Genomic DNA, 20,796 nt, shown 5'->3' on the forward strand with positions numbered 1-20,796 from the left:
AGATACATGAGCCTTGCCTAAATCTATCAGTATTCTCAAACTGTAGCTCTGTTAGAAGTTGATACCCACATGATTTTCTCAGAGGAAAAAAAAAAACCCATTTCCTAAACTGTACACCTTATAATTAACATACTCCCAAATCAAAGTATATGCGTTTCAGGTGGTTGGTACCTTAGTATCAAACACTCTTAAGGAAACAGAACTGGAGGTCAGAGATACAATCTAAACAATCAAAAGATGAGGGACTAGAAAAGAGGAAGGAAGCGAGAGGGAGGGAGACACAAATGGACATACTCTAAGTCTGGCAGTGGCTGGTCAAAATCGTGAAATTCCTCAGGTAAAGTAATGGCATTATAAGCCGCTTCCCGATTTTCCTCAGGTAGATCGACAACACCTGGAACAGAAACAAAGCTTGAAGGCCTAGCTGAGGAGATTACTCGTGGGTCAGAGGCAAAAGCATCTCCAGCCGGAAGCACGTCTTTGTCTGCTGTCATGTTAGCATGAGCCACGGCCCTTGTTCTACATAAGTAGTCCAGGCACTGAATATGCTGTAAGCTAAGTTTCTAAAACAGCATGCCAACTGACACAAGTCTTCTACTTTTTACCATGAAATCCACCAGGGGTAGGACCAATGGTTACAAAGAAGTACAGTAAATATAAATTTTCTTATTCTGTGTTTTCCTTGTGAGCAGTGTGGAAACCAGAGGTCCAGGTCAGAGGACTTTGTCCAACTGCTCCATACCTTTCTCCACACAAGGTCTCAATGCATTTGAAACTCAACAATTAAGCAGGACAGGCTGTAAAAAAAAAAAAATCTAAGGGATTGTTTCTTCTTCCCCAGCGCTGGGAGTTCAGAAGCCACTGAACTGCTTTTTTTGATGTTGTTTTCTTATAATGTGAATGAAGGACTTATGCCCTTCATGTTTACAGAACCAAAGTAATAACTAAGTCATCTCTCTAGGATAGGAGTTGGCTATCTTAGGAAAAGTATCACAAAATCATAGCTATGTTCAAAATTTTCCACGATAAAAGTATTTTAAAAATAACATGACAACTACTAAGGACAAAAAATTACTGTCTATTTAGCATGCTATATGCAATAAATACTTTATTATACAAAAATAAAATAGTAAGTAGTTTACTGTCATGTATTAAAACAGAAGTATTAGAATATAGTATCAACACAAGCTGTTATATAAAAGCACCCCCGATACACCCAAAGTTGTTGTTGTTGTTGTTGTTGTTGTTATTATTATTATTATTATTATTATTATTATTATTATTATTATTATTATTATTATTATTATTATTACTGTTGTTGAGACAGGATCCTCTCCCTCAACATATATCTCACAGATTCTGCAAGGCTAGCTGGTCAGAGAGCCCCTGGGATGAGCCCATATCCTCCTCCTTACAATAAGTATTAGAGGCAGGGGCCACCATTTCCAACCTTTAACATGGACCCTGGAGACTGACCCAGGCCCTCCGTTTGCCTCCAAGCACCTTGCCAACTCGGATATCATATTCAGCTCATACTCTTAAACAGCAACATTTTATTGGTATTAAAACTGTAGAATGAGGGCAGATGACACTACAGATATTATTTACTTTGGTAGAATCCAATTCTAGAACCAATCTTACCTCAAGCAAAACAGTAAAAATGACATGACAAAGACCATTAAATGAAATGTCTCAGGATTAAAAGTACATGTGATTTTAAAAGTACATTAAGACTGTTCAGGAAAAAAAATAGCCAGCCACCCCCACACCCCACCCCAGTCACATTTTCTGAGCCACCTTTTATAATCCACCACAGTTCAACAGTTTTCAACAGTTCCACTCTGAGGACTCAGTTGCTGAGACTAGGTAAACTCCCATTCTAAGAATGAACAGAGTCCCTACGAAGGGTTCCTTATACTGCTATGAAAATAGAACACAACTATCTAGAACACACAATTAGCAGTTTCCAATGTGGTATGGGAAAACTCCCAGGTTAAAAAACAAAGAAAGGCACAATACCTGGCCGAAAAGCCATCTTTATTTTAATAAAGGCTTCATTACAGTCCGCGAGGAGGTATTTTGCTTTCCTGTGATAAATGCGGACCACTCCCAGGAGCAGGTGTCCTGATGTCCGCAGCGCCATCTTCACCTGAGTAAGATATGAGTATTAAATGCACTGTCTTTAAACATTAGAGGTAAGTGTACTTTAAAGCATATCGTGTGCTAGTATTTATAAGGACCTTTTGCTTTTTCTTCATTTTCTGGGTGATTTAAACTTGGTTAATAATTATTTGTACCTTACCATTTACTAACCGTCAGTTCTGTGAGGGACTCCCCTAACACAGGCTTAACAACAGTAATTAATAACTTCACTTAGACATAAAGGTAGCTATGAAGCAGGAAGCAAATCTCCCCATGGACTTTACTATTAGCACACTAAGGATTATGATTTTGTTTCAGAAGCAAAAACTCCTGGCCTTAAGAAAAAAAAAAAGATTATTTCAGACCTGTCTGTTAAAACTTGTTACTGACCAGGCATACACACATACTTCAGTCAACTGAGAAAGAAGGGTGGGGATTCCAGCAAACTTCCGAGAAAGACTTTCAAAATAACAGAATGCCTTTGTCCTTCTCCCTCCTGCTGTGTGGAGACAGGTGTGATGGTGTACTAAAGGGACAGGTGTCAATGAGCAGAGCTAAGGCTTTGGGTCATCTCTGAGCTACTGACCAATTACATCTGTGTTGGAATGTCCCTTTAATACTTTTCCTTTTGTTAAGCACTGTTCATTACTTTCTATTACTACATCAGAAGACACAATAATGACCAATAATGACCTAAACAGACATAGTATTAATGACTGAAACAGAAATATTCAAAACTTTCCTGGCTACAAGGAAAAAATAATCCAAAGAATAAAAAACATGAACTCAAGAGTTCTCCAGATAGTTCTTCAAATCATACCATAAACTCAAACATCCCACAATCTATGGTAAAAACATACTTTTTAAAAGATATGCTTAAAATTATGTTCATTGTATGTGCACGCTGCATTTGTCTAGAACCCCTCTGCACTCTTGCCTCTCTATTTATGGTCATCTTATGTGATTGAAAGCAAAACTAACAAATTTGCTACTGTAAATTTTTAGACATCTCAAATGATAACAAATCTCATCAAATCTAGGACACAGAAAGAATGACAGTATCCCTTCTGTGTCTCCAATGAACAATTTCCAAATGTGTCCTTGTCCTAGTTTGGTGTAGAGTGGGTAAAATGAGTTAAGACATGCTTTCAAGCAGAAGGATGTAAATATGTAAGTAGGCCACAGGCTTATGCTAAACAAAGGGGACCTGGTCTGGTTCTTCTGATGGGAGGAGTTGGGCAAGTTTCTAGCAGCTCCCAGGTAAGGTAGAGCAGCCCCAACCTCAATAAATAAACCATCTCCTCAGCATGAAACTGCTCGGCAGTTTCAGGTCAGCTCTCGGGCCAAATAACTTCACGCCATATTACAATGAAAGCTAATAAAGACCCATGCTGGTTTAAAAATGTCAACTGAGTAATGTGTGCAGTCTACCAGTTATCTTTAATGTCAAACTGTCTATATCTGTTACCACACTCTCACCTTTCAGACTTTCTGTAGTCTACAAAGTCTTCTATATACACTATAACAAGTATCCTTAAAGCCAAAGTAGTTTTGAAACTTATGGATATTAAAGAAAATCTCTCCAGTCTCTTCTTTAGTCAATATAAGCTCGTGCGTGACTGTACACACACACACACACACACACACACACACACACACACACACACACACACACTTCTGCTTTCCCATATAATAGGACCAACCAGCTGTGAAAACTAGTGCACAATAAGCATATTCCAGGCTTTGTGTGTGCCTGTTTTTAAGTGCAGAGACAGTAAGCCCTGCACATATACATATAGTTCCATAAGTGCATGTTTATTGCACACTGCATTTTATCTTTAGAGGACTGAATTTTAAAAAGCTCTGTTCAGAGCTCTAGTCCCAATGTCTGCTACAGCAAGCACACTTTCAGAGCACCTTTCGCTCACACATGAGTAAGTAAAGGTAGGTAGTTCCTGTACACTCCCCTGCTTCAGCAGGAGTGGCCCACTGTCAGTATCAGCTGGCATACTGGTACATTTATAATTGATAAATTACAGAGCAATATACAGTGACCCAAGGCCCACTTTTGGTTTAAGCCCTCTAAGCTTAGATGGATTTAATGGACATGCACTCACCATCACAGTTACATACGGCAGCCCAGCTCTACTGGCCTCAACCAAGCCTGTGGTCTGCCCAGTCATACTTCCTTCTCGCCCCAACCCCTCATTTTTTTCACCACATTTATAGTTGTGCCTTTCCAAGAGTGTCCTGCAGTCAGAACCTTTTCAGAGCAGTGCTATGCATAGGCCAGTTTTTATCAACACACCTACAGAGAATCTCTTAAATGCTTTGTATGTTGTGGCAAGCCTGAGTAAAGTTGCTATGAACATCTCTTTGTATTTAAAGAGACATTAAGTTTTCAACTACTTCTGGGTAAGTATCAAGCAAAGTCTTTGAGCTTACAATCAACATCTGATTAAAAGTTTTGGCATATTTTATAATAGGCTTTTTTTTTTTTTGAGTCTTAATAGGCTATTTTCTAGTTTTATACATCACATTTTAGGTCTTTGACCCTGAGTTAACAAGAAAAGTATCTAAGGTATGTCTCCTGATTTGTTCTCATAATGCTGATATAATTTGTTCTAGCACTATTTATTAAAAAAGAAATGACCACCCTTTAAGAAAAACATTTATTTTTCAACTGTTAGTCTAAATATGTATGTATGATGCTATGTGTGTACATGTCTATAGGATTACAGAACAACACCAGAGCTCAGAATTTGCCCACCAACTTTTTTTTCTTGCTTTGCTTTTGTTTTTCGAGCCAGGGTTTCTCTGTATAGCTCTGGCTGTCCTGGAACTCACTCTGTAGACCAGGCTGACCTCGAACTCAGAAATCTGCCTGCCTCTGCCTCCCAAGTGCTGGGATTAAAGGTGCATGCCACCACTGCCTGGCTTTTTTTTTTCCTTCTAATTACATTTATTTAGTGTACACTTGTGTGTTTGCCAAAGGACAAGTTGCTGGAATAGGTTATCTCCTTCCACCACGTGGTTAGGAGCACCTTAAGCACATACCTTAACCTACTGAACCACTGCTGGGGCTCTCTACGTTTGTCTGTTTGTCTTTTTTTAAAAAGGTAAACAAGGGCCCCCTTGCTCTCCTAGTTTACCACTGTGCTGTAAACTCCAGTATAGCTAGCCTATGAACCTTTGTTCAGCGGGGGTGGGGGAGGGTTGTGGCAAGCAGAAGGAGTCTCCTTTTTCCAACTCCCTCCTTGCCACAGGATTAGAGCCACCTCATTCTGCTTTTATGAGAGTTTTAGGGGCCTGAAATCAGGTCATTAGGCTTACACACCAAGCACTTTTACTCATTAAGTCATCTCCCTGGGCTGAAAAGACTACCTTTTCTCAATTGTATCATTTTGCTACCATCTATCTCTTTAATGGCTGTATTATACAGGAACAGAATTAAGAGTTCAAAAAGTCAGAAATAATGTAAACTATCTCAATAGAGAAGGCATAGGAAAGTCACACTCAACCCAAACAGTGACTTATAGGTTTATAATTCCAGACTTAAAGTCCTATACTGATCTTATGAATGACTTCACCTCAGCTGAGGTCTGCTCCAAATCCTATAAGTTCTGTAAGGGGCTCTGGTGCTATGCAACAATTAAATGAGCTAAACAGTTTCTGAATGTAGTCAATGACAAGGCAATGTAACTTAACTCTTATGTAGTCAATATCCCGGCAGAAAAGCAAATACTATGAAAGGACTCTCTAGGTGATATGGCTATTGATATTATTTGTCAAGTCTTCATGTTGCTAAAAACTTCAAATTGGAACTGTCTTAGGAAGGACATGAAGAATTATCTTCAATCCCAATAAGATCCACGAGCTACTTAAATCTTAAAACTAACCAAAATATCTACAGAACAAATGAAAACCTTAATCCACCCCTCACCTAAAAACAGACGTTTCCTCACAACTTTTAAGAACAAGCCTCTGCTCATATTCCTTACCCTTCAGATCCCTCACCCTTCCTACAGTAACCATCAACTCTATACATCAATACCAATGTGGGTCACCCTAGCAATTTTTCAGTCTATACTTTACTTTATTATCATTAATATCTTGAATGGTAAAAATTAAAATGATGAAAGAAAACTGGAGAATCTACATACAGGCTTCCCTTGCTTCTGATAGCTACAGTTGTTTTACAAGTTCCCCTTCACACGGTAGACAGAACCACCAGCACAGAGCCTACCTTTGGTGAGATGATGCTCTCCACACTGCTCTCTAGGTTACACTCAAACACATGGGCTTTGGTTAGCTTCTTGTCCCAATGGGCCGCCAGCCAAATTTTGGCCAGAGGCCCTCGTTTACTGAGGACAAAATGTGCGTAGAACATTTTTTCTTATTTGCTATGAAGTAAGAAGAAACCTAAGGAGAGAAAAATTTTTTTTATTAGTTTCATGTGAGGACTGAGATATTTATTAAGAGATGTAGAAAATGTGAAAACACTAGTTTCCTACATTGAGTATGAGAATATAAAGAACCTGAAAGTACAGCAAGCATTTTACAAAATAATCCTATTATTTTTTGTACGAGGGCAAGGCCCACCACCAAGTATTAAGACAGAGGGAAAAGAGACAGGTGTCAAACTGCTTTTATGAACTGTTATTGTAAAGACTGTCGTCAAAAATCCCTCATTCTAAATCCAACCAAGTATCAAATCCTATTTCTAATTTAATTACTGATGGCAGACATAGTTCTGCTCATTGACTAGAATCTACATGGAAAGAAAGCCTAGCACGTATGAGGCATTGGGCTTAATCCCTAGTATCAGAAAAGAAAAGCCGCCAAGTCTAAGAAAGGCACTCTGTACAGGAGGCAACACACCGCTGAGCTGAGCCGGACAGTCCAGCTGAGCAGGACTCAGTAGGTGGATGGTCCCACTGGACAGGGGGAGCCCATCAGACCTAACTTTTTATTGCCTTTCAAGACTAACACTTTTGCTTATGGTTATTTAATTCCCCCCTTCACAGAAGATGTTAAGCCTCACCTTTTTGTCAAATCTATTTGTGCCCTTTTCTGAAACACCAGAGGCCTTTCTTTACAAAATAAAAAGCATACCTTTAATAGAAAATGGATAGTTTTAGCCTTTGAACTGACTAAACATTGACATCCTGTAAGCTAAGACAGCAGGCTGACTTAGCGTACTTCCCTATGCCACCGTGCCCAATGTGCACAAGTGTACTCAACACTATAAATGAGACATCCAACAGTTTTCCCAGACAACTGACTCGCCTACCCCTGCCTGCTATGCCTAAACCTTGGCAAATAAAACTATACATTTCACTTTGATATTTTCATATAAATACATTGGCAATAAAGTCACACAGAATGGGCTCTCTTTCCATTTAGCACAATGTTGCTGAAACCCACTCCCCTTGCTATTTATTAATAGTGCACTCCCTTTATTGCTGAGGACCATTCTGAGAGAAAAGAAGCTACAGTCTACTTAGCCACTCACCCACTGAAGAACATTCAGTTACTTATTAAGTTTGGGCTACTGCTGATAAAGTACATACAGTGTGCACACTTACTGTGAGCCCGCTTTTCTCTATGGCCAAAGTTCTAAAGTGTGGTTGCTAGGCAGTACAGTAAGATTACATATGGTTTCAAGGATATTTTAACACAATGAGCAAAACAGCATGTTAAGAACCACAGGTAAGATTATTCTAAAATTAAGAGAGCAGCAAAGCAGACAGAAAAGTTAAGATGACTTCAAAAATAAAGAGTAAAACAGAAGAAACCAAGCCCATTCAGTTTTAAACCTTACAGAGCTGTAGTGTACCATGGTACCGGCAGAAAGAGACACGTAGGGATCATCGCAACCAAGAAACTCACAAACACTCAAGTGTCTTCAAACTGGCTTTTCACAGAGATGCAGAAACAAGTCAAAGACAGACTGATAAATCCTGCACCAAACTGGACTGGAGAGACTGAATGAGTCAACAGGCCCAAACAGAACAGAAACAAAATGTAGAACCAATAAAGCTAAGTTCGAACCTCACAAATTACACACAAATAATTATTAAAAGCAAAATCAAATTACATTTATCTGAACTCTGGGATGGTGCCACTGTGCAATCAGCATGCAACCTGCTTGGTCTCCAGATGAAAGGACACTGTTTTTGTTCCACATCCAACAAACCCTAAAGAGCAGACATCTGAAAGGTTGAGTTTTAAATCATTCCATCTGGCCATTTTACTTTAACCCCAATTAACTGCATAGGAAACAAATTAAATCTGAATACAAATCTCTCTAAAAAATTAGGCCACTGCCTTAAATGTAAACTAGATCACTTTTAGACAAAGGTACCAATATACGGGCTATGTATGCTTTCGTAGGAACAAAACCACACTGTCCATGATGCACTCTGTAACCTGCCTTTCAGTAAACTAAAATTGTTTGCTTTAGGGAAGACTGCTTGAGAACGCAAACTGAAAAGCTAAAAACCCCGTCATCTAGCTAGAACTTAATCTTGGCTATGTAAGGAACAGTGAAGACCAGTAAGAAAAAAAAAAAAAAAAAAAAAAAAAAAAAAAAAAGAGGACAATCCAGTAAGAAAATAAGCAAAAAAATTTCACTGCAAAGACATCCCCATGAGAAATAGTATCTAGTATTAGTAAGCCCCTAAGAGAATGTACCCTTATCACAATGGTTTAAGTTTAAAAAAAGAAAGCAACATTGAATGCTGGAGAATATGTAAATGTTTTATATTAGCTTTAAAAATAGAGTAACTATAATTTCCTATTTTCACATGAAAGGGAATAGTAAATTTCAAAATGAAAATTTGCTTATATTTTAACTAACGGCACGCCCATTCTTTCTACTGAGGAAAAGAAACTTTGTTTTAAATGTATCATAGCCAGGAAATTAAATATATGCCAAAAATGTTATTTGTGGTAAAAAAAAAAAAAAAAAAGAAATTTGCAGGCAAATGCACAGAACTAGCAAAGATCATATTGAGTGCTAACTCAGAAAGACACTGAATGTTTCCTAGATTTAAGTGTATTACCCAGAGGAACTGCTGAAATCAGTACAGTAACAAAGGAAGAGGAGGCAAGAGGGAAATAGCGGGGTGTCAGTGATCTGAAGGGGGAAATGGAAAACCTAGGGAGGAGGCAGGGACACAATACAGAAGGATGTCTGAAAGTCATAAGGAATCATTATCTACCTAAAATTACATACCTAAGTTGGTGTAAAAACATACATACATACATACATACCCCTTACATAAAAATTTCCCATCGGACTGACAATGCTTCTTCCAAGAGCCAAAGATTGCCTAACCAAAACTCAAACAGGCATGAAAGGCCCCTCTTTTGAATAGTTGTCAGGGTTGTCGAAGAGACTCTCTCAAACATTATGACTATTGCCACTGCCCTTGGCTGTCCTGGGTAAACATTAAGTTCTAAATGGTATTGCTAAAGACACCATCCACTTAGTAGGCCGGGCCAGAGGACCCAAAGGGAAGCAATCTAGCTATGATGCCTCTGAACTACAATAATGACCAGCATGGTGCACTAACTCTAAGGGTACAGGAGTGGCATACAAATCTTGATGGGAATCACAGCTCTCTAGTTGGGCTTAAGATGTGCTCTGAAAGAGGGAAATCAGGCCTGGTACTGGATACTTAGCCAGTCCCTGGGGCTAGTAAAGTCATGGATCTTGGAGGAGAACCTACCACTGTCATTTTACTAAACCAGCACAGTTCTTAACTGCAGTCTAAATGATTATCCTTAGACCCACCGATACAGTTCTCAACTCTTATTAAAGAAACCTCTTTGCAATAAACCATTTACAGAAAGCCACAGCTTTCAGAATCCAGAATAGTGGGATCCAGTCCTAAAGGACACAACTCCTATACCCAAGGCTCAGGGGTCATTGAGGAAAAATGGTGGGAAGATTAGACTGTGTCTACTAGAAATGTCAGAGAAGCCACCCCATGAAGTCTCATGCCAAAACATGATCCAAACAAGAACACCACCAATAGACACGTGGACATGGATGGGTGAAGCTCATGAGGCCTCAACCCTAGACAAAGAACTAGAGAGGCAACTAAGGAACACTGAGAGCAAGAGAAATCGTCTTCCCTAGTGAAAAGTACACCAAATGGTCAGCCCTGAAAACATACATACAAGTAACATACAGACTGAACAGGTTATATTTTTATATTTAGGAACACTCATTCATAAACAAAAGAAAGAAAAAGAGGTCATGAGTTTGAAGGAGAACAAATGGTACAAGGGAAGGTTTGGAAGGATGGAAAGAGAAAGGGAAAATGATATATTTTCTATGGGACAGGAGTGTGACACAGGACAGAAAGAGTCAGGTTTGTGTCAGCTCCCCCCTTTCCAATACTTAGTAACAAAAAAATGCTGAAATTCTTATCTTCTGAGCCTAATATTCCAAGTGCATCATTAATTTACAGTAGAACATTTTCTCAAAGGAAAACATGAAACCAAGCTTCATCAACTCTTTATTATACTGGTTTTCTATCAAATACCAGGTTGAGAACTAATGAATATTATAACAAAATAATAGGTTAAATGCTGTGTGGTATATGAAATAATACTTCATGAGTTTTGTTTGCCATTTAATATTTTATAGAACAATATGCTTACCATTATCATGGAGTCTTCCACTTGCAATTCAGAGATTTCAAGCATTAGAAAGTTTGCTACAGAAAAACTTCAACTAACCCTAGTGTTATAAACAAACAGAGAATTTATGGGAATTCAATATGGCAATATGTTCTTAGCAGTCACTGTCCTACATGAAAATTCCCCAAACACTCTGTTCCAAATAAGAGAAAAACTTGCTACAATAATGTTGGCCACATGACAATTATGGACTATATGCTTATTAGGAAAATAGGATATACTAACTGATCTCTTAATTAAAAAAATGTAAAAAATTCCAGAAAGTCCAGAACTGAAAACTACCAGTATGTTTCAACAGGTGTCAGTAGTTTATGGCAATACTTGAGTGGCTGGTCAGAGGGCTGTTCCTAGAGCATTCCAGCTATGCAGAGGCAGACTCCTAAATAGACTTTGGCATGGGGTGGGAGATGGTAAGTAAAGTGGAGGAGTTCTAAAGTTAATCTGGGAAACAATTAGTAACAGGAGAGCACTCTACCAAGAAGTCAGAGCAGCTACAATAAGTAGTCACTCAGCTACAGCCTGTATCTGAATAAGGAAAACCCACAAGCCTCGTTACCCCGACCCTCAGTAAGTCTAAACTTTAAATACAGCTGTTTCATCTGCAGAGACTTTGGAGATTCTAAATTCTGTTGACCCCTTGCAAAAGACCATTGCCTTTGACTCCAAAGCAGAGCTGGTCAGGATGTCAAGCCAACTTTTTCTATTTGGCTAATGCAGCACTGATGATGGTATTTAGAATTTCGTCACTAATGCAAAAGTAAAGCAGTTTCTATTGCAAAGAAAAAGTCGAAGGGAAGCTCATGTTTCTACTCCAATGTCCATCTTCACCAGCATTTCACTCACCTACTAGGAAAGAGACTGAATAAACTTGTCCACCCTCTTTCAAGAGCAATTTGGCAAGGTCTTAGGAAAATCTCACACATTCATGCTTTCTGGATAGAAACTACACTTTCAGTAATCAATATTAAAGATATACTGGAACGTATGGAAAGACAGAAAGAGAATCAACTAAGTATGTATCAAATGTTTTGCCTAATTTCCTAATGACTAAACACCAGCCCATTTTACATAAGAATAAAGAGTATACACATGATAACTGTATTTCCTAAGTGCTGGATGGATAGTATAGCTTTTGTTGATTTGACAGTAAAATTTAGAATAGTGGGGCAGGGGTGGAGTCTGTGACTTAATGGATGTGGTCTACGAATATACAGTTGCCCCTTCAAATGTAAAGGTGCCACATTGTGGGATTCAGCCAACTGAAATAAGAAATATTTTTTTAAGTGTGTCAATGGTGAATGTGTACACCTTTTATCATTTCACTATTCCCTAAACAATATGGTGTATTAGGAAATTTAAATATGTCCAGATTTTTTTTTCTTGGTATGGAGGGAGCTGTAATCCCAGGGGCACAGTGTGCCCTGGAGTCAATTTCTTACAGACACCAAAGCACAATGGCCCTCTCAAATTTTACATGAACACATGTGTATCTCAGAGCGACTGAAGGCTTGGTTCTAGACCATTCCTAGTGAGTCAAAAGGAGGTTTTCGCTTGTCAGTATATATAACGTTATTGTTTTAGGATATTAATTGTACAACAGCTTTGTGTCTATGAAAACTAGGTGCACACTGTAAGTAAGTACTATTATACTAACCAAATGACCTGGAATCATGATCTAAATGTTGGAAAAAAATGTCATCTATCTATAGCTTGGCTGGGTAAACCTCCCACTGTTTTAACAAACAAAAATTGCCATAGTAAATATGAAAGGCAACAAAAGCTGTTATGACAGCATTTGAAATCTGTGGTTGGTTAAGGTCCCACCCCCAGCTAAGGATAAGTAGGGTCATCTGTACATACTTAGAAGCATTTGCATAAGTTCAAAGTATCTGTGGAATGCTTAGGAATCTGGTGACAACAGTTCCCTCTGGAAAAGTGGCTCTTCACTTTTGTACTATTTTGCATGTAAGTGCATATATAAAAAACAAAACTTAGGCATACCAATCCAAAATTGAAGCTATCATACTTAGAAATCAAGACATAGTCCTAATCTGCATTAGCTATCAAGTTAGCAAAACACCCAACTGTGATCTGTGTTTTTATAACAGGAAAAGTACACTACCTAAAGGTTAGGTTGCTAACTATGGAGAACATCAATACCTAACTCAAACAAAAATAGAGCTGTTAGCGGCCTGGAAGGTTAAAGAAAAGAGAGAAAGGAAAAAAAAATGTTATGTTTAGCTTGCTTATCACTGCTCAACTCTCCTTTGGTTCTAATATCGACAGAGTGAATTTTATTCCAAATTTAACTCCTTCTTTACTTAATTATTTGTAATGGTTAAGAAGTCATTTCATGTCTGAAGTTCAGCCTGGGATTGGCGTCTGTCATCCCAGGAATCCTGATTCTGAGGCAGGAGGATCTTCAAGGGCAGCCTGGGGTACACAATCAGATTTCCCCACCTCTCCTAACAACAATAACAAAACACAACCCTGACTTTATATCAACTACAAAGTGAACATAATATTCATTAGAGATAATGACAATTAAATGGAACAGCACAGGTAGTCCCCAAAATAGAATCAAACAGAAGTCTCAAGAAACAACTTGCCCAGTTAGAATGATTACACCTTTAAGAAAGGATGAAAAACAAAATATACTTCTCAAGAATTAGTTTTCCCAACTACCCAAGTATAAAATAGTATTTCTCAGAATCGGCATGCTTTTGTTAAGTCTGAAAAGAAATTCCCAACTTACTTGTGCATAATATAAAAAGCACTGAGTCCACTCCTTGAACACTTCTGTAACTTTGGTTATACAAACTCTAAAATAATTCAAACACTGGACAAGACACACACCCTCACCAATACCTCCTCAAAGAAAGTTGCTTCCAACCTTAAAAGATATTTGCAACTTAAGAAATCGACTTCAATCTCTTCCAAAACTCTGCAGCCTTCCAGTTCACTGGCGTTTGATTTTTAATAGGATTCTGCACCCTTTGGGGGTTGGGAGGGAGAAACGACGACTACAACGCTTTTCCCATACAGTTTAAAACAGAGCAAATATTAACTTTTGTAATGAGAAGCCGAAATACAGAAGCCACTTCCATAAGCCATTCAATCACCAACGCGTTTTGGAACGCTGAAGACAGCTTAACAAATCAGAGAGCACGAAGAAATCGTCCACAGCGTTTCCCTCTTAAATTTGAAGAAGGCCGCTTAGTCTAGCTGAACACCTCGACAGTGTCACCTTACACTATTCCTGGCAGAGCATTCTCAAAGCCTTCCTCTGCCACGAAAAAGGCACCCCGCCTCGGAACGTCTCTATATCCCTCGTTCTTTAACCATAAAAAAAAAAAGTTTAGAAAAGTTAAGGGGAATACCAGTTACACTCATGTTCTTGGAAGCAATGTTACTCGGCCCTGTTTTAAAACAGCCTGTCCAATTTATGAGATGCCCAACATACAAAAATATACATTATAGAGAACTCGGGTTGAGGGAGGTAGCAGTACAGGCTGGCGAGTCCCCGATCCCTGCGTCCAGCACACGCCTGGCGCGCCCGGGACCCGTGTCCCCACACCCGGTGCACCGCGACCTCCCGCCCGCCCGCCTGCCAGCCCAGGAGCCTCCCTGACGGCCCCCGCCCTGAGTCCCGCGTCTTTGCAGACAGCCATTTTCCCCCGAGGGGGCGGCCAGGTCCGAGAGCGGGCTCGTTCAAACCTCCCTCCTCTCCCCGGAGCCCCGTGTCCCCGCTGTCCGATCTCCGCGCAGCGGAGGGGCTTTTGTGGGTCCTGGAATGCAGCGGAACCATTAGCAACGCAGCAGGCGCGGAGCACGGCCCGGGCAGCGAGGACCCCAGGCGAGGGCGGACCAGAGGAGCGGGGGTCCGGGCGCGCGGAGGAGCTGCGTGCGGCTCGGGAGCTGGCAGCACGCGGGGGGCGCGGCGCCGGCCGCCTCTCACCGCACCTCCGGGCCGCGGAGCCCGCGCCCCTAGAGCAGTACGGCGGGGAAGAGCACGGGGGAGGGAGCCGGAGCCCGAGAAGGGGTCGGCCGGGTCGCTTACCTGTATCTCGGCAGGGAGCTGGGAGGGCTGGGTGACCCGGGGAGGGGGAAAAGGGTCGGGGGAGGGGGCGGGGAAAGGGGGAGCCCTTGTGCGGTGTAGCCTCGGAGTTGCTCCCGCCACCGCCACGGCCGCCGCCTCCTTTCCGATTCACTCAAACAAACAAGATGGCTGCCGTTACGGCGCGGCTCTTCCGGCCGCCCAAATCCTTGGTTCAAATCGGCAGGATGTTTACGGTCAAAAAGGTACTCGTGCGCCTGCGCAACCCGCCGGAGTCCCAGAAGGGGCGGCGCAGGCGCGCTGACCACTTCCTTGTGTTTGGACCATCCGCCTATCGTAAATGGAGCAGGCGCAAAGGTTCCTCGAAGAGGTTTTTCGGAGCGTCAGAGTTGGCAAATACGGCGCATGCGCAACACATCGTAACTACTTGGGTTTTAACTTGAACTTGAGTTAAAGTAGATCTTTGCTGTTGGCCAGTTTTCTCTGTGTCCGGCAAAAAAAAAAAAAAAAAAAACTTAAGCTAGCTGCTGGAAAAGTAAGGACTAACTGACTCGACCAACCTGTGTTTATAGATAGCCTTAGGTTTGCAGCAAAACATGCTAGCGAGGGCTCTGGAAGAAAGTTTTTGAGGGTAGATTCCATTTACACGCAGTTCCTAAACTAACCCTGGTTTCCCATTCATGGACTCTCATATATGTTCTTGGAAGTCCCCTTTAACAATATTTGATTTTCTGGCAGTGGTGGCACTTGGAAGGCAGAGTCAGGAGCATCTCCTGAGTTCAAGGCCAGCCTGGTCACAGAGCGAGTTCCAGGACAGCTAAGGCTACACAGAGAAACCCTGTCTCAAACCAAAACAAGAAACAAAAACAAGAAAATCCCCAATAAAACATTTGATTCTTTTGAATAGATGCTTGCTTGTGGCTCATGTCATCTCATCAGCACACTCGTTTCCTTGTACTGAAGTGTCAAGTAAATTTACTGCGGGAGTTAGCTACTGATAGTGTCATCTCTATTTCGTAACATCCGCTGAAGGTACGGATGTCAACTTTAGGCAGTTAGTTTAACAAACCATCGACAGGACAGATACAACTGACAGATTTCACCTTTTTTTTTTCATTGGAAAATAATCTATTTTTCTTTTCTGGCTACTCAGTAATTACCTGTATGAGTTGACAAGTATCTGTCGGAGAAACTGGATGCTACCATTTTCTTAAGCCTTTTTCTAAAGCAGCTCCGCTCTGCTTGTCTGTCTTATAACACACGACACATCGGTGAGAGGAAAATGATAGGGGGATGATAAAACATACACTAGCAGATTTTTGTTTAGAATTGGACACAATTTTGCAGAGTTGTTCCTCTGAATTCATCAACTTTTGAAAAAGGATTATATATATCAAAAACACTATAGTAAGTAGGAAGCTTAGAGTAAGAGGATTGACAAAAAGATTTTTGGGAATATCACAATGTGTTTTATAATAACTTTAAAGTTTTTAGATTAAATGAAAAAAGATTAGGTATGAAGCATTTGTTTAATAAAACTCCCCCACATGAAATGCCCTTAAGATTTTGGTCTAAGCAGAAGGAAATGGACTTAAAGTGACTGATGAAACACTGATAATGATTATGCTGTCTATCTGGATTTTGATGAGAAAAGAAATGTTGTTTAAGGATAAAATATGTAGTAAAATGTCATAATCAGGCATAGATGCAAAGAAGCTAGGGGCAACAATATTTGAAATACCAACATATAGGAATTAAATGAATGGTAATATCCCCATGTGTGTGTTTTACATTTAAGTTTAATTCATAGTTGCACCTACCTCATAGGAAAGGAAAGATTCGAGTCCACTTCAAGAACAGGCTTGAGAGACCATGTCAAGGCTGGATATAGGATCTGCCCAGGCAGATGGGTGAGTCACCAAATCAAAATCATCAGGGTTCAGGAGTGGGCCTAGAAAGGATGTACATGTGTTAATCTGAGATTACAAAGGACTGAAGAGACCTTCCAGGGGGAAGCCCAGAGGCAGAATCTGGATTAGAACCTATGTAGATCACTAAGACTTTTGTTCAAAAATTTCATCATACTAACATTTCAATACCAAGAACATTTCAGTTACTTCCCTGGGGATATTTGACAGTGACCATTTTGATAACAGACATTTAATAAAATAAGATTGACAGTATTTTTCCTGGTTGTTTAAGTTTGGTATGCATTGTTTCTTTCATCCAGCAAAATTGCTTAGAAAAATTATTGACAAATGGGCAAATGGAGCTGAGGTGGAGCTCTTAAAATAATGTAGCAAACAAAGACCTTATGATGCTAAAATTTTGCAAATTAAAAAATGTATTAAATTACTACCAGTTGAGGAAAGGATACACCAATATAGTACTTTGGTAAAGAACGTGTGTGATGAGGGGCATAAGGAAAACTGCTAAGATTGATAAAGGAGAAAAATGGGGTATCAGACAAACTCCTAAAGACACTTCTAAGGCTGCATGGGGGGTCAAGAACAACAACTGATTCTTGTGCCTTGATAGGAATAAAATTAATTATTGCAACTTCTGTGTTATTTGTAAGCCATTATGTTCCAAAAAATGTATTAAACAGTTGGTATAAAGATTTGTCCTGTATTATAACACTTAACTTTTTTTCCTGAAGAAAAAGCCTGCTTATTATCTTTGTCTCTGGTATACTTGTGCAGGGTACCTAACAATCATAGGTTTCTAATTTTATTTGGTTTACTACTTGTTATATTATTTCAACTGCATTTGAATTAGAGAGTTTAAGAAGGCCCGAGGATATGCTTTATAAACAGTTTTCAGGTAATTACAAGTCTTCTGCTATCTAGATCCTATTTTTTGAAGAGTTTGGAATTATGTAGACCTGAGATTTGATTACAATATTCCATTAGAAGCTGCTGGTTTTCAAGTTGCTCAACCTCTCTGGGGTTAAGTTTTATTTATAAATTCAAGCATTTTATCCATCCAGTTGGTGCTTATTACATGTGATAATGTATATTAAGTATTTAGCAGAGCATTTGGCACATTGAAGTCAATAAATTATAATTAGTATTGTCATGATTGCTCATACTAGATGTGGGTATCTGTTCACATACTTATTCTCAACATTTACTGATTCTTCTTCTCTATCGATATTTAATCCATATTGAACTATTTAGTAAATCTGAGAATTGATTCCCAACCTCTTTGACTTTAGTTTGGCACAAGGCAGTTACCTAATAGATTATATTCCATAATCAATTTTCCATGCAAGTATAAATGAGTCCACATTTTTGGAGTTGAGCTAGGTGCATTCCTTTAATTCTGGCACTCAGGAGGCCGGGGCAGGCAGATCTTTGAGTTGGAGAGCAGCCTGGTTTACAGAGCAAGTCCAAGGAGAGCCAGGACTATATATAGAAACCCTGTTTTGGAAAAACAAAAAAATAAAGAAACAAACAGAATCTATGGTGTTGATGTTGAGGACAGAATCAGAGGTCTTGTACATGCTATGCAGTTGTAACACTGAAACAAAACCCAGCTTGAATATGTTTTAGTCAAGGTTGTGTATAGAAAATCTAAGTTTTTTTGTTCTTGATTTTTAGAAGGGAGCAGGCTGCTCTTCTCTTTCTTCTTTCTTGCTTCTTGGAACACAGGTTCAAAGGTTAACACTCAGGCAATTGATTTGGACGAGGAAGGTAAACGTAGAAGAATAGAGAAGCTTAGAGATGGAAAACAGGATGTCTGCATGTAAAAGAGTGTAAATAGATCCATACGTATCACCCTACACAAAACTCAAGTCCAAGTGGATCAAAGACAATGTAAAACTGGATACACTAAATCTAATAGAACAAAAAGTGAGGCATATTCTTGAACCCATTGGTACAGTAGACAACTTTGTGAACAGAATACCAATGGCTCAGGCTCTAAGATCAACAATTGATAAATGGGACCTCATGAAACTAAAAAGCTTCTGTAAGGCAAAGGACAACATCAATAAGACAAAGTGGCAGCCTACAGATTGAGAAAGGATCCTCACCAAACCTACAGCCAACAAAGGGCTAATAATATTCAAAATTTATAAAGAACTCAAGAAATAGATACCAACAATCCAAATAACCCAATTTTAAAAATGGAATACAGAACTAAACAGAATTCTCAGCAGAGGAATCTTGAATGGCTGTGAACAATTAAAGAAAATTTCAATGTCCTTAATCATCAGGGAATTGCAAAATGACCTGAGATTCTATCAGAATGGCTAAAATAAAATACTCAAGTGATAGCACATGCTGGCGCGGGTGTGGAGAGAGGAAGACTCCTCCACTGCTGGTGGGAGTGCAAACTTGTGCAAACCACTTTGGAAATCAACTTGTTGGTTTCTGAGAAAACTGGGAATAGTTCTACTTCAAGACCCAGCTATACCATTCCTGGGTATATACCCAAAAGATGCCCCATTATATCACAGGGACACTTGCTCAACTATGTTCATAGCAGCTTTATTTGTAATACCTAGAAAATGGAAACAACCTAAATGTCCTTTAACTGAAGACTATTCAGCTACAAAGACATGAATTTTTCAGGCAAGTGAATGGAACTTGAAAATATCATCCTGAGTGCGGTGGTAACCCAGAGCCAGAAAGACATGTATGGTATGTACTCATAAGTGGACATTAGGCATAAAATGCAGGACAACCATGTTACAATCCACAGATCCAAAGAAACTGGTAATAAGGAGGTCCCAGAGGAAGGAGGACATTTGGATGAATCTCATTCAGAAAGGCAAACTAAATGGTCACTAGAGGTGGATGGAGAGAGGGATCTAGGTAGGAGAGGTGGTGATGAGGGGAATGGGTATGGCAATCAGGTGTGGGGAAAGCAGGGTGAGAGAGGGCTGGGAGTGAGAATTAAAAAGGGGGCATATCTGGTGACTAGCTGGAGGCATGGGATGAGAGAGGATATGGGGGTAACCTAGCTAAGATTCCTACTAGAGGGGGGCTATATAGAGACTGAAGTGGCCACCTACAAATGTGCAGGGATAAAGATGGAGCAGAGACTGAGGGAACAGCCAACCAATGACGACCCCAAGCTGAGACACATTCCATATGAGAGCCACCTCCTGACACTATTAATGATACTCTGGTATGCTTGCAGACAGGAACCTAACATAACTGTCTCCTGAGAAGTTTCATCCTGAAGCAAACAGAGGAAGATGCAGAGACCCACAGGCAAACAGGCTGAGCTGAGCCTAAGATGTCTTGTGATAGAGTAGGGGATAGAAGTGAACAAGTCAGAGGGGTCAAGGACAGCTCAAGAAGACCTACAGTGTCAACTAACCTAGGACAATGGAGGCTCACAGAGCCTTGGGCACCAACCAAGGAGCATGCAGGAACTGAGCCTACACCCCCTACACATTTATAGCAAATGTCCAGGTTGGTCTTCATGTGGGTGTCCTAACAAGAGGATGGGGCCTGTCTGTGACTTTGTTCCCTGCCATTGGATTCCCTTTCCCCTGCTTGGACTACCTGGTTGGGCCTCAGAGGGAGAGGATGTGCCTAGTCCTGCTGGAAGTGGATGCCCAGGGTGGGGTGGTACTTAAAGGGAGTGGTAGGTTTTGTTAGGATGGGACTGGGAAGAGAGGAGGGTGGGGCCTGTGATCAGTTGTAAAGTGAATAAAACAGAAAAAGAAAAAAAATGTATTCATTTTCTGTCAACTGGTTGCTTGCTCCTCCTCTTGAGCTATGGTTGACTTTATTTATCCTCTTTATAATATTCAAGCAGAAAGTCTGTACTAAGGCCGAGCCACATCACAACTAAAACCGGGTTTGTTTGTTTTTCCAGTAAATAATACAATCTTAGGATTCACAGTGTAATCAAATATCCTGCAA

General features: G+C 40.1%; 1 protein-coding gene across 2 annotated transcripts in view; it reads right to left on the minus strand.

The window, feature by feature from the left end:
• The window catches only part of Rad21 (RAD21 cohesin complex component), a 38,915-nt gene that overhangs the window by 12,517 nt on the left and 5,602 nt on the right, over positions 1–20,796 (minus strand). The window contains exons 2-5 of one of the 2 annotated variants that reach the window (XM_031358062.1): positions 16,735–16,865; positions 6,389–6,564; positions 2,020–2,149; positions 295–394 (exon numbers count right to left, since the gene is read on the minus strand). In XM_031358062.1, coding sequence (XP_031213922.1) covers positions 295–394; positions 2,020–2,149; positions 6,389–6,532 — 374 coding nt within the window. In that variant the 5' untranslated portion in view covers positions 6,533–6,564; positions 16,735–16,865. Of the gene's footprint in view, positions 1–294; positions 395–2,019; positions 2,150–6,388; positions 6,565–14,917; positions 15,126–16,734; positions 16,866–20,796 lie in introns of those variants that run through there. The other variant, XM_031358061.1, reaches the window with a different exon arrangement.

This window comes from Mastomys coucha, unplaced genomic scaffold (assembly GCF_008632895.1).
Source record: "Mastomys coucha isolate ucsf_1 unplaced genomic scaffold, UCSF_Mcou_1 pScaffold7, whole genome shotgun sequence".
Lineage (NCBI taxonomy): Eukaryota > Metazoa > Chordata > Mammalia > Rodentia > Muridae > Mastomys > Mastomys coucha.